Source organism: Populus trichocarpa, chromosome 18, assembly GCF_000002775.5.
Source record: "Populus trichocarpa isolate Nisqually-1 chromosome 18, P.trichocarpa_v4.1, whole genome shotgun sequence".
NCBI lineage: Eukaryota > Viridiplantae > Streptophyta > Magnoliopsida > Malpighiales > Salicaceae > Populus > Populus trichocarpa.
This window is the reverse complement of record NC_037302.2, coordinates 9171560-9183764: the sequence shown is the minus strand read 5'-3', so window position 1 is coordinate 9183764 and position 12205 is coordinate 9171560. Positions and strand designations below refer to the sequence as shown.

At 32.8% G+C, this 12205-nt stretch overlaps 1 protein-coding gene across 1 annotated transcript; it reads left to right on the top strand.

Annotated features, from left to right (window-relative positions):
- LOC7476255 (glucan endo-1,3-beta-glucosidase 8) lies at positions 1-2120 on the top strand. The gene is made up of 2 exons (XM_002324931.4): positions 1-530; positions 859-2120. Exons 1-2 carry the CDS (start codon positions 181-183, stop codon positions 1982-1984), a joined length of 1476 nt encoding a protein of 491 aa, XP_002324967.4. The 5' UTR covers positions 1-180; the 3' UTR covers positions 1985-2120.
- The last annotated feature ends 10085 nt before the right edge of the window (positions 2121-12205 follow it).

Sequence of the window (12205 nt, the reverse complement as noted above, 5' to 3'; positions counted from 1 at the left end):
ACTCTTATAAATTCTGCCACTAAGAACCAACAAACCCCCCCTCTCCCTTTCTCATTTTTGCTTGTGTCAATCACGAGTTCAGGTCTCGGTCATTAGCAGTGCCATTAACTGTTCAGTCTTTCTTGATTCTTGATTCTTTCTCGTCCCAGCCCCATTAAAGATTCTCTAAGAAAAAAGAAGATGGCACTGGCTGGAGTATTTACCACCTATGTTTTGGTGCCGTTTGTTATTTTCTTGACCATGATCCCTGATGTTACTAGTCGTGTTGGAGTGAACTGGGGCACCATGGCTACACACCAACTCGCACCGGATAATGTGGTACAGATGCTGAAAGAAAATGGGTTTGACAAATTGAAGTTGTTTGATGCCGATGAGAAGATTATGGCAGCTCTGATTGGGACTGATATTGAAGTAATGCTGGCTATACCAAATTACATGCTGCAAGAGATTAGTCAAGATCCTGCGGCTGCTGCTGCCTGGGTTGATGAAAATGTGACTAGCTGGTCTTACACTGGTGGAGTCAAAATCAGGTTAGAGTTGCACACAGTTGTAGACCTCTGAACAATGCTTGCATGGCTTCTTCTTTTCCTCTCTTTTTGATGGCATAACTGAAACTATTCTATTGATTGCAGCGCCTGTTGTCAAGACTTTGCAATTCCAAATCTTTTATTTGTATGATTAACAATTGCTCTGCTTCGATGTGGCTGGTTGAATTAATTCTTTAATTTAAGGAATATCTCTCTTCTTGGAGAATTGATTAATTAATTAATGTTTGGCCGTATAATGTTTGAGAAATACGTTTTGGTAGAAGTCGTTAAATTAAATGAGAAATTTCGTTAATGATCTTCTTTTTTCCAGGTATGTAGCTGTTGGCAATGAACCTTTCCTGCAAACATATAATGGCACCTATCTACATGTCACGTTACCAGCTCTAAAAAATATCCAGCATGCCCTCAACAGAGCTGGGCTAGGTTCCCATGTCAAGGCCACAGTCCCCTTCAATGCCGACATTTACAACTCCCCTGGATCAAACCCAGTTCCATCCGCCGGTGACTTCAGACCTGATGTTCGAGACCTCACGATTGAAGTAGTCCAGTTTCTCAATGAAAACGATGCCCCTTTCACTGTCAACATCTATCCATTCCTGAGTCTATACGGAGACCCTAACTTCCCCCTCGAGTTTGCATTCTTTGATGGACCAAAGAAGCCGATCACAGATGGCGACTCAGTATATACCAACGCGTTTGATGCAAATCTTGACACTCTCATATGGTCATTGGACAAGGCTGGGTATCCTGGCATGCAGATTATGATTGGAGAAGTCGGTTGGCCAACCGATGGTGACAAAAATGCTAATATCCAAAATGCCAAGAGGTTCAACCAAGGGTTGATTCGACATGCTTTGAGTGGAAACGGAACACCAAAAAGAAAGGGCAAGAACATCGATGTCTATCTGTTTAGCCTCATTGATGAGAATGCTAAAGCAATTGCTCCCGGTAGCTTCGAAAGGCATTGGGGAATATTTGAGTTTGATGGGAAGCCCAAATATGGATTGGATTTGATGGGGTTGGAAGAGGACAAGGGTCTTGCTCCGGTGGAGGGAGTAAGGTATCAGCTAAGAAGGTGGTGTGTTCTAGACCCTGAAGCGACTGAGTTAGCCGAGTTACCAGATAGTATTGACTATGCCTGTAGTCAATCAGATTGTACTGCTTTAGGTTATGGGTCTTCTTGCAATCATCTAAGTGCTGAAGGGAATGCTTCTTATGCCTTCAACATGTACTATCAACTTAATAACCAAGGATATTGGGACTGTGATTTCTCTGGTTTGGCTCTGGTTACAGACAAGGATCCATCTGAAGAGGACTGCCAGTTCCCGGTAATGATTGCTTATGGTCATTCGTTGGTGCTGAACAGGAACGGGCTTTCAGATGTGTTGCTCGGAATTGTTGTAGGGAACCTCCTATTCTTACTACTACTTAGCTGATTTATGACACAGAATTTCATAAAGAGTCAGCCATATGGTAGATTGTAATTCAGCCTTAAAACTGTCACTATCTACTCAAATTCTTGTACGTATGTTTCATTTTCATGGAGGTTATGGTCTGTCTGCTTTCTGATAACCCTCTCCTGTCAGTTGATTCATGATTGCATTGCATTAAAAACCCTTTTCTTGCGAGACTAGAAAGCCTCAAATACCGCGGGGTCGTCCGAATGTGGCAAACACTTGGACTTGTTTGAAAATGTGATTGCGATTGTTTTTTAAAGTGTTATTTACTTAGAAATATATTAAAATAATATTATTTTTTATTTTTTAAAAATTATTTTTGAAATCAACGCATCAAAATAATCTAAAAACACTAAAAAAATATTAATTTGAAACAAAGAAAAAAAATAAAATAAAATTCAATTTTTTTCAAAAACACTTTTAAAACGTAAAAACAAACAGGACCTAAATGGACTTAGATCGTTGAAATCCCAAGCTTGTGGTGCAAATTTTGTTTGTATTTCTTGTTAATCCTACGTGTGATGTTTTTTGTTCTCCACTTTCGAAATACGTGGCTTTGAGCGGCTTTTTTCATTTCTCTTTATGCCATGTTTAGCTCTTCTCATGTGTGGCTTCAACATAATGAAAACACTAAACACACCATCCTATGATTTTATTCCTTGGTATTCAATACTCTTGAACTCTATTTATATTTAGGAGATTACAAACCTACACTATCATAATCCAAAAGAGATTTTAAATACTAGTTCAATTAACTAGTTAAACAAGAATTCTAAAAACAAATCTTTTTTTATCCAGGAACCTTTTTTATCCAAAAACCTTTTTTTATCTCAACAATCCCTCCTTTAAACAAATATCTCTTTCTTAAACACATACTCGATTAGCAATGAGAGACTCTCAGCTTAAAAAACAACTCCAATTAAATGTTGTCTTCTTCTATATTTCCTTTGTGAAGGATATACAGGTCCTCAGTATCATGCAATCGCATGTAACTTGAGAATATATTTTTTAATTCAGTAACCTACAAATTACTAAAATAAAATTTTCTAAAGCAAGTTTTACCATGTGGGGTATATCTCGCTTTTCTTGGCAAACGACAGGAGCATTAACAAACACTTTTCTTAACTTTCTTTCATAAATGAAATAAATGTTATTAAGTATAATTTTTTTCTGATAATATATATTTTAGTTAGCTATATTGCTCGATCAAAGTTCATTTTTTCCTACGGGAAAATAATGAACTAATTTTAGAATTTTTTTCACCTTGTCGATCTTGTGTTTGTCAATCTTTATTTTTCCCTTAAAAAAACTCTCACTTTGCCTCATCTAAGACTTTTGAGGTCCCTTTGCTAAGGTAGGTTCCAAAAGGAAAAGTTGTCTGAGTAGTATGATTAAAACCTTTTCTTCCAAACTCTTATACTAATTGTTGAAAACATTAGACACATAAAATAATTGAACCTCCTAATATCTTATTCATTGATATTCAACACTCTTAAATTCTACATACAAGGCCTGAAGATTTCAAGCTTAAACTATTATAATCCAATAAGGATTTTAAATATTATTTCAATAAGAATTCTAATTGACTAGTTAAACAAGGATTCTAAACATAAATAATTTATTATCTACAAAACATTTTCCTATCACAACATAACCTTATTAGTCAGCTGTAGAGCCATGGAAAACTGGTTATCTTTAATAAGGCTACTCTAGGCTCCTTCATGTTTGGTTAATCACGCATTCTGGCATTCCTAAGGAATTCCTTCACTTTTCTTTCTAGGTTCAGGTTGATGGATACAGTGGTCCTTATAAGAGTTAGAATCGGTTGTGGTTGAGCTTTCTTTTTATATGGTGGGTAGTTGGGGCTCCTACCTTTGAAATATTGATCATTATTATCATCGTATAATAAATACACAACCCACTTAACTTGGTCTTTAATTTTTTTTAGCATTAGGAGAGCTATCTTTGTTTTGATGGGATTGAACATTCCATTTCATGTCAATAATTAGTCTTAAGTTCCTCTTACATGATGTCTATTGGTGATTTATTATTCTAGTTTGAGTTGAATTAGGTTCATTTCTTCTTCTTTTTTCTTATTTTTTTTAATTGTAATTTTATTTTTTCATGGGTCATTTCATTTCTTTTTTTTGTCATTTTGGGCCCTATTTTATTCAAAAATTAAAGTGGGGGTTATTGTTATGGTCTCAAGCTATATGACTCTTTAACAATATGTTTAGGGAGGGTATTTAGTCCATTTGTCTTGTGTTTGAAAATAAGAGTGGTATCATTCTTTATCTAGAGCTTTATCTCTATCTTATCTCTATTTTTTTTTTATCTACCATTGTTATACCTAGTATTGTTGTTTTGATTGCTTTTGTTTCTTTTTTTATGTTTGTTTCTTTTTTTTTATTTCTCTAGATTGTTTGTTACCTTAGTTATTGGTTTTTATTATTTGGGTTTTTATGTTTCACAATATAGGTTTTCATCACTTGTATTTTTGTTCTTTCTCTTCTGCGTTCTTGGTTTTTATTATTGTTATTCCCGTTTCAAAGTGGTTTTTGGTTGGCTGATTATGTTGGTTGGTTGACTTTAATCTGTGAATCATGTTCTCTTTGGTTGTTTCTTAGGTTGGTTTGTTAGGAGGTGTGTGATGATGATTTTGGTTGCTTTCGTCATTTATCTAGATTATGTTTCTTTTTTTATTTTTTATTCCACTTTCTTTCATGCTCTTTTTTTCTCTTTAAATTCTCCTTTGTTTGTTATAAGTTGCTTTGTTTTCTACTTTATCTCAAACATCATGTTATTGCATAAAGTTTAGGAAAGAAAAAAAAAGTGATAGAAAGAGAAAAGTATTTAGAAACATAAGTTATTACTCTTACATCCACTATTATTCTAAAATTCAAAACTTCATCTCTTTATTTATATCTCCTAGCTATTAAAGAAACATAAGTTTTTCATCTCTTAGAGACTTATGTTAAGATTGACTACACTAAAATATTGTCATCTTTTTTAACATATTTTCCTTTTGTCTTTCTATTAATATCTTGTTTGTTGTGTTATTTGTTTATTTTCTTGTTTTTGCTATTTTAGCATGCATTCATGCTTATATCACCATGCATCACTTTTGAGATCACACACCCTAAACTTTAGGATAGGTAGGGAAGTAACGGTACTCCAATAGCTTTAGCCTAGGCAAGACTCATGAAAGCATTCAACTCTCGCTTGATTGTTTACTTAAAAGTAATTGGTATGTCGATCTAATATTATTCAGGACCTTTATCCTGACTCTCCTTGTAAGCCCTATATGGACCTTTCAAGGACAATCACTGAGTATGCAAAAGACCCTTTGAGACTAGATAGTAACATATCCCTTGATGCACTTAACGGCTAAAAGCAGCCTATTAGGTTGTACCCTGTGTAATTTCACTATAGCAAGCCCAACATAGGACATCTTGAATTTCAAGACCAATTGAGTGGCAAATGGCCGCCTCATAGGAATTTTACAAAAGTCTGAGTTGTTACGGTTAACAAAAAGAAATTGTCTTGAATTGGAAGCCGAAGGGCTATCAAAAGCTTGAACTTAGGAAAAACTGGACAAAGATCCTCTCATTAGTATAATAATGACATCAGGTTCCTAAAATCTATGAATTACTACCGTTGTCACCCTATAAAGAACGAGTCCATATTTAATATGTATTTTTCTTATTGATAACACCATCACTTTTACATCTTATATTTACTTTGTATAATTGCATGATTTTCATTTAGTAGGTTGACATATAAGTCCCCTATTAAGTTACACGTATAACACTCGCTTAAGAAGAAGATAAATGAAAAAAGAATAAAGAGTTCAGCCCAACACCAAAAGAAGTTGAAAAGTCTTAAAGAAAAAGTCATAAGGCTTACTAGTCTACTCGAACAGGCTTTGAGATATAAATCTGGAGAATCAACATCTGTATAGCCAATAGTCATAGCTCAGTTTGTATTTATGCCCGTAACTCCTTTCAATCCACCGAATCTAGGGGCGAATAAAGTGTTACCTGAATCTGAACAGACTGCATGTTTTCTATCTACTCAACTTGTATATCCCATGAGGATACCCCCTGTCATTGACTTGACAATGAAGGAATCTCAAAAAGACAAGGTAGTGAAATAAAATGGCCTAGAAAAATTAGCTACTCTAGAGGAAAGGATGAAAGCGATTGAGGGAACTAGTCGGTATGATTTTGTAAAAGCTGCTGACATATGTTTGGTGCCCAATGTTGCTATTCCAAAAACATTTAGAGTGTTAAAATTTGTTAAATATACCAAAACTCAATGGCCTATAACTTTTCTCAAAACATACAACAACAAAATAGTTGAGGTGGTTCATGATGAAAAACTATTAATTCATTTCTTTTAAGACAACTTGAGTGATAGTGCTCTCATTTGGTATATGCAATTGGACAATATCAAGGTGAAAAGGTGGAAGGATTTGGTTAATATTTTTATTAGGCAGTATAAGTTCAATATGGACATGAACCCTGATAGATCAAGCTTGCAAACTATGGAAATGGACAACAAGAAGTCCATAAGGAAATACACTCAAAGGTGGCATGAGATAGTTGCATAAATGAATCGTCATTTGTTGGAAAAAAGATAATTGGTTTGTTTTTCAACACCTTTAAGGTCTCATACTTTGAATACTTGATTGGAAGTTCTTCACAGCTTTTCATTGACGTGGTTATTATAGCCGAGAAGATTGAACAAACTATACTAAAGAGAAAGGTTTTACTGGAAAAAGGAAGGAAATCGAGGTTTATAATATCGAATGTGGATACAAAACCAAAACAAAAACACTTACCCCTCATATAGTTAACTTCTCTATATCGGCCCCTAGAAATCAACCATCCTAAAAATAATTGAAAGATGCTCTTATCAATGAGTTCATAGGAACAAAATAATTGGGAGATTCTAGAAAGTCCAATTAATGGTTGTTAAGTGATTTGACTTGTTATGTGTTTTGTTTAGTTACTGTGTTTTACCTTACTAGCAATCATGACCCAATATGTTGGCATAAGATTTGTGTTGTTAAGTCTCTTTTCTAAAGTTTCAATGAAATAATGAGTTGTTCCTTCAATTGTGTCTTTTTCTTTGATTTACAATCAAACATTATTCATTTTTACAAATCCTGAAAGAGAATTCCTATAATAACCTGCCTTTGCAGCCTTGCATAATCTCATAGACTCGACTCATTTTTTTTTACCAAAAATCTTTTCCTAATGGAAATTTGAAAAATCAAACTTGCTTTTGATTTAAGAAATAATTCGATGATTATTTAAAACAATATTTTAACATTCTATTTATAGGATGATCAACTAATCAAGCAACTTCCTCGTTGATATATTAGTTGAAAAATAAGCAGTCATTCTCACACCATATTTCTTGAGCCATATTTTAGATGGATGCAAAATGATATGTAGTGGATTTACTAGATTCATGAAATGTAGCTCCTTGCAAAGTCCAAACCATTACACTGGACGAGATTAAAGTTTATTAGTTTTAATTGTTTGTGTTTGAAATGAGAAAATATCATCTTTGTTATCCCTGTTACATTCTAAAATGAATATATTCTTTGTGGTCCCCTTTTAAGCCTAAACAAATCTTCTTTCATAAAAAAATTCTAACTAGGATCACATCCCCACAATAGGGGCAAATGACATTTCAATGTTCGATAATTGATAAAAAGCTATGAGAAATCCAAAAAGCAAAAGAACCCAAAAAACTCAAATGCTAAAAGGCATGCCCAAATCAAAAGCAAAAGTGATAGTTAAAACAAAATGAGGATGCCCTGCCAAAACAATAAAAAAAAAAGAACAAATCAAAGAAAACCGGCAAAAAAAAAGGATTGAAAGACATAATGAGTCAAGTTAGTGATAGTGATCCTGAGTCTTTGAAACCTTGACACACTTTTTGAGCTTTATGAATCCCTTTCTTTCATAGCCAAGAGTTATAGCCTCCATTATGTGCATTTAAAAGTCATTTCCAATCAAGCAACCTGAACCAATAAATGGTGCTCTTAAAATGCAAAAGACTTTTTAATAAGAGTCGTAACATCATGAACAAGTTACTCGTTATTATTTATGCTAGTAAAAAGAATACTAAAAAAGAGATAAATCTCTCTCAAACAAAACCTTGAGTTTTTAATTGAACCTCTTGCTTTGAAACCTACAAAAGCAGAAGGTCATCTCATCATATACCTTCACTAATTTCAATCTCAGCGACATAAAAACAAATCATCCATTTTCCAAAAAATTCCCAAGGAGTTGCAAGATTTCAAAAGCAAATTGTTTTAAACTCACATCGAAACAATTTTTGTTGTTAAAATGCAAGATCAAGATTTCAAAATTCATTCTAGATAAATATTTCTTCATTGAAACCAAGCCAAAAGGAAATAGGGGTTTCTTAAAGTCATTATTTGTCTGATTCATTAACAAAGCACACTTAGGGGTAATGGTCAAAACAAGAGGGTAATGTTGTATTTAAAAGACAATTTAATCCCTTCAAGGTAATGGTGAAAAGAGAATGCTTCGGGCAGTGAGATAAGGGGGCATTGTTGTTTACAAGAGGAAGTTTGAATCTTTCAAAACAACAAGTGACACTAAATGTTTTTAGCAATGAGATAAGGAAGTAATGAATAATCCTCTTAAATTAATTAACAAGATAGAGAATTCCCAGCAAGAAATGGGTCGCGATGGGCACCATAAAGGCTAAGTTGTGTAAAATTAAAAATATTCTGGAAAAATACTTATATGGGCAAACTCAAGTGGGTTAGAAGTCAAACGATCAAGAGGACTCAAATCAAATATAGCAAGACCTCACCAACCAAGCAACAAAGAGATTAAGAAGAAATAAGGAGCTATATTTTAAATTAGGTAAAGATACATGCATATCATCTAACTCAAAAGCATTAAATAATGTGTTTTGCAAAAATTTACAAGAAAAATCTCCGATGGGATCCATCAAAAGGCAAGCCCCCTCAAAATGGCCAAATTTGAAAATACTTCTAAAAATATTTCACTTTAGAAATCCTTATGTTTTTCACCTAGGCAGGTCGCCCATGAGAATTAGACTAACCAAAAAATTCTTTGTATTTTTCTATTAGTGGGTAGGTCACCCATTACAATGAGATCAATGTTGAAAAACTTTCATATTTTTCATAAATGAGTAGGTCCCTTAGAAAAATGAGATCAATCCTGAGAAATCTTTATATTTTTCACCTTGATAGGTCACTTATGAGAATTAGACCAACTTGAAAAATGTTTGTATTTTTCACATAACGAGTAGGTTGCTTGGAATAATTAGATCATTTTTTAATACTTTTTTTTTGTTTTTCACACCAATAGGCAGGTTGCCTAGAACAATTAGATCACTTTTAAAAAATCTCTGAATTTTTCAACAACAAGTAGGTCACCTAGAATAATTAGATCACTTTCGAAAAATCTCTGTATTTTTTACCAACAGACATATCACCTTGAATAATTAGATCACTTTTGAAAAAATCTCAGAATTTTTCACACAACAAGCAAGTTTTTTAGAATAAGTAGATCACTTTTTAAAAAATCTTTGTATTTTTCACACAACATGCAAGTCACCTCAAACAATTAGACCACTTTTAAAAAAAACTTTACATTTTTCACTAACAAGGTGACTCGCCTCTTAAGCGGCTAATTTTAAAATTTTAGTATTTCTCGAAGAAGGTCGCTTCTCGAATAACTAGTTTTGAAGTTTTGCAAGGTAAAAAAATCACTTTCATATCTTTTGTTTTTTTTTATTTACAAGCTTTCTATATAAAGCCTTTTACAAGACTTTATATTATACACGTTGTAAAGAGGGAGCAACTGTTATAACCTAATTTTAATCTCATTTGCTTTTATAATAATTTTTAAGGGGTGTTAAATTTGAAATTAAAAAATCAAGGACTAATTTTGATTAAAAGAATGATTTGTCAACTTGTGAAAAAACTAGGGACTATAATGTGTTTTTATCCTTCTCTCTCAATCTTCAGTTTGAGAAAGATGATCATGATATCTTAGTTATTTATTTTTAAAATTGACTTTAAACTCTAATCTAGTTTAAATTTCAAAAAATATAATGAGTTTGTTTTGGACTTTGAATTTTATATACTCTATGACTGTTGTATTATAAATATAGATATCAATGCAAAGAAAAAGTGGGGGAGAGGGTCAAAATCTCTACATTGTGGGAGATTAACAAATTCTACTTTAAGAACAGACCTAAAGAATAAAAAAAAAACAAAGAAAAAATCTAGAAATCCCATACATAACCCAAAAATTTTCCATAGAGGATTTGGCCAAAATCACTTCCTCATCTCCCTCATTTTCTTTCTTCCATCACTGTCTCTTTAAAAACAAAAGAAGAAAAAAATCACCAACCACCCACCATACCAATTCATTTATTCCAGCACATGAATGCCAGCACACTCATGGTAGATCCAACTCTTCCCTTCAATTGCCAGCCAACCTCACAACAACTGTCTCCACCTTCCTCTCCAAAACTAAAGCTTTCATTAACAGTAAACCCACGTCGCTCTCTCTCTCTCTCTCTCCCCATCGCAAACCCATAATCCCAGGACAATCATTAACAGCCTCTAAACACATCATTTGCGGTTGGCCCATCATCATGCGAAACCCATAACATTTCTCTCACAACAACACCTTTATTCACTTAATTGTTTCAGCTGAACCGGCCTTCACAATAGTTAGTGTACACCAGCACCGTGAGTCACACCAACCCTTAACAAACATCGTGTGTCTCACAACCAGCAACTCTTCCTACTCCAACTCACATGCTGTCATTTGTCTCTCCCAAAACAACAGCAAATTTGTGAAGATATGAGGGAATTAGATCGATTTTGTTGTATGGATGTTTTTTTATTTTTGCAGGTAATATTGATTCTCATCAAAGGCACAAGCACAAAAAGAAAAGGGGAAGCTACCCAATCTATTGTGCCGTGCTCGATCCAGGACTCTAAAGTGTCATTCCATGTGTTGTTGTCTGTGGCGGCACGTGATAAACACGCGTTGAGGGAAACCCATTATTACTATAACATTTGGTTTTATTTTGGCATTCTGATTATATTTAGGAACATTATTAAAGGTTGATTTAAAAAACTATTACAACCCTTCATATAAAAAAAAAACCCTAATAATACTAAACAAGAAAAAAAAATTCTTCAAATAAGAATAAAACTTGAAAAACATAATAATACAAAGTAGAAAAATAAAAATAGAAAAACATAAAATTAACAAATAAAAATATATATTTTCTAAAAAATAATTCTTTCATCAATCTCCTCAAATTGAAAGGAATTCGTCCTCGAGTTCAAACCTCAATCAAAAACTCTTCTTCACCATGAACATCCTTATATGTGTGGGCTTTCCCGTCATTCGTCCCTAACACAACATCTTTGTGCGGGTTATCTCATTATGAATCTCTAACACAACACTTTTATGCAAGGAACCCCATTATAGATCCCACTAGCAGGATTTCTAATAACAACAACCGATGCATACGAAAACAACATATTAGTTTCTAGACATTTTTTTCTCTAAGAGGAACCTCATCATCTTCTCCTATATAAGAATGTCTTTTCTTGCAACTTTTTCTAACCATGGTTATTCAACAACACACATTAACTTATGCATACGAAATCATTAGATTTTGATTCCAATTAACGCAGTAAGAAGAAAAGGATAGCAAAATTTATTATAAGTAAAAACCTTCAAAGATCAAGAGCATTACTATAACTATTTGAAGACACATAAAATATTTAATTCTTATTCATTCATGTCTCACTTACCAAAAAACTATTACAATCAATCATATAAAAAATAAAAAATTCTAATAATAATAATAAAAATAAATAATAAATAAAATGAGAAAAATATTCTCTTCAAATAAAAATAAAAGTAGAAAACATATTATTACATAATAAGAAAATAAAATAAAAAATAATTAAAAAAACATCTAATTTCTAAAAAAAACTCTTATACAAATAAAATAGAAAATAATATAATAACATAGAATAAGAAAATAAAAATAAAAAACATAAAATTAACTAAGAAAAATCTAATTTTATTTTTATTCGAAGAAAAATCATTCCTTAGCTATTAAGAATTTAGCGAATTCTGAACGATG

Coding starts and splice junctions, on each gene's coding strand:
- LOC7476255 (XM_002324931.4), top strand. CDS start 181: ATGGCACTGGCTGGAGTATTTACCACCTATGTTTTGGTGCCGTTTGTT. Junction 531..858: donor ACTGGTGGAGTCAAAATCAG/GTTAGAGTTGCA, acceptor TCTTTTTTCCAG/GTATGTAGCTGTTGGCAATG.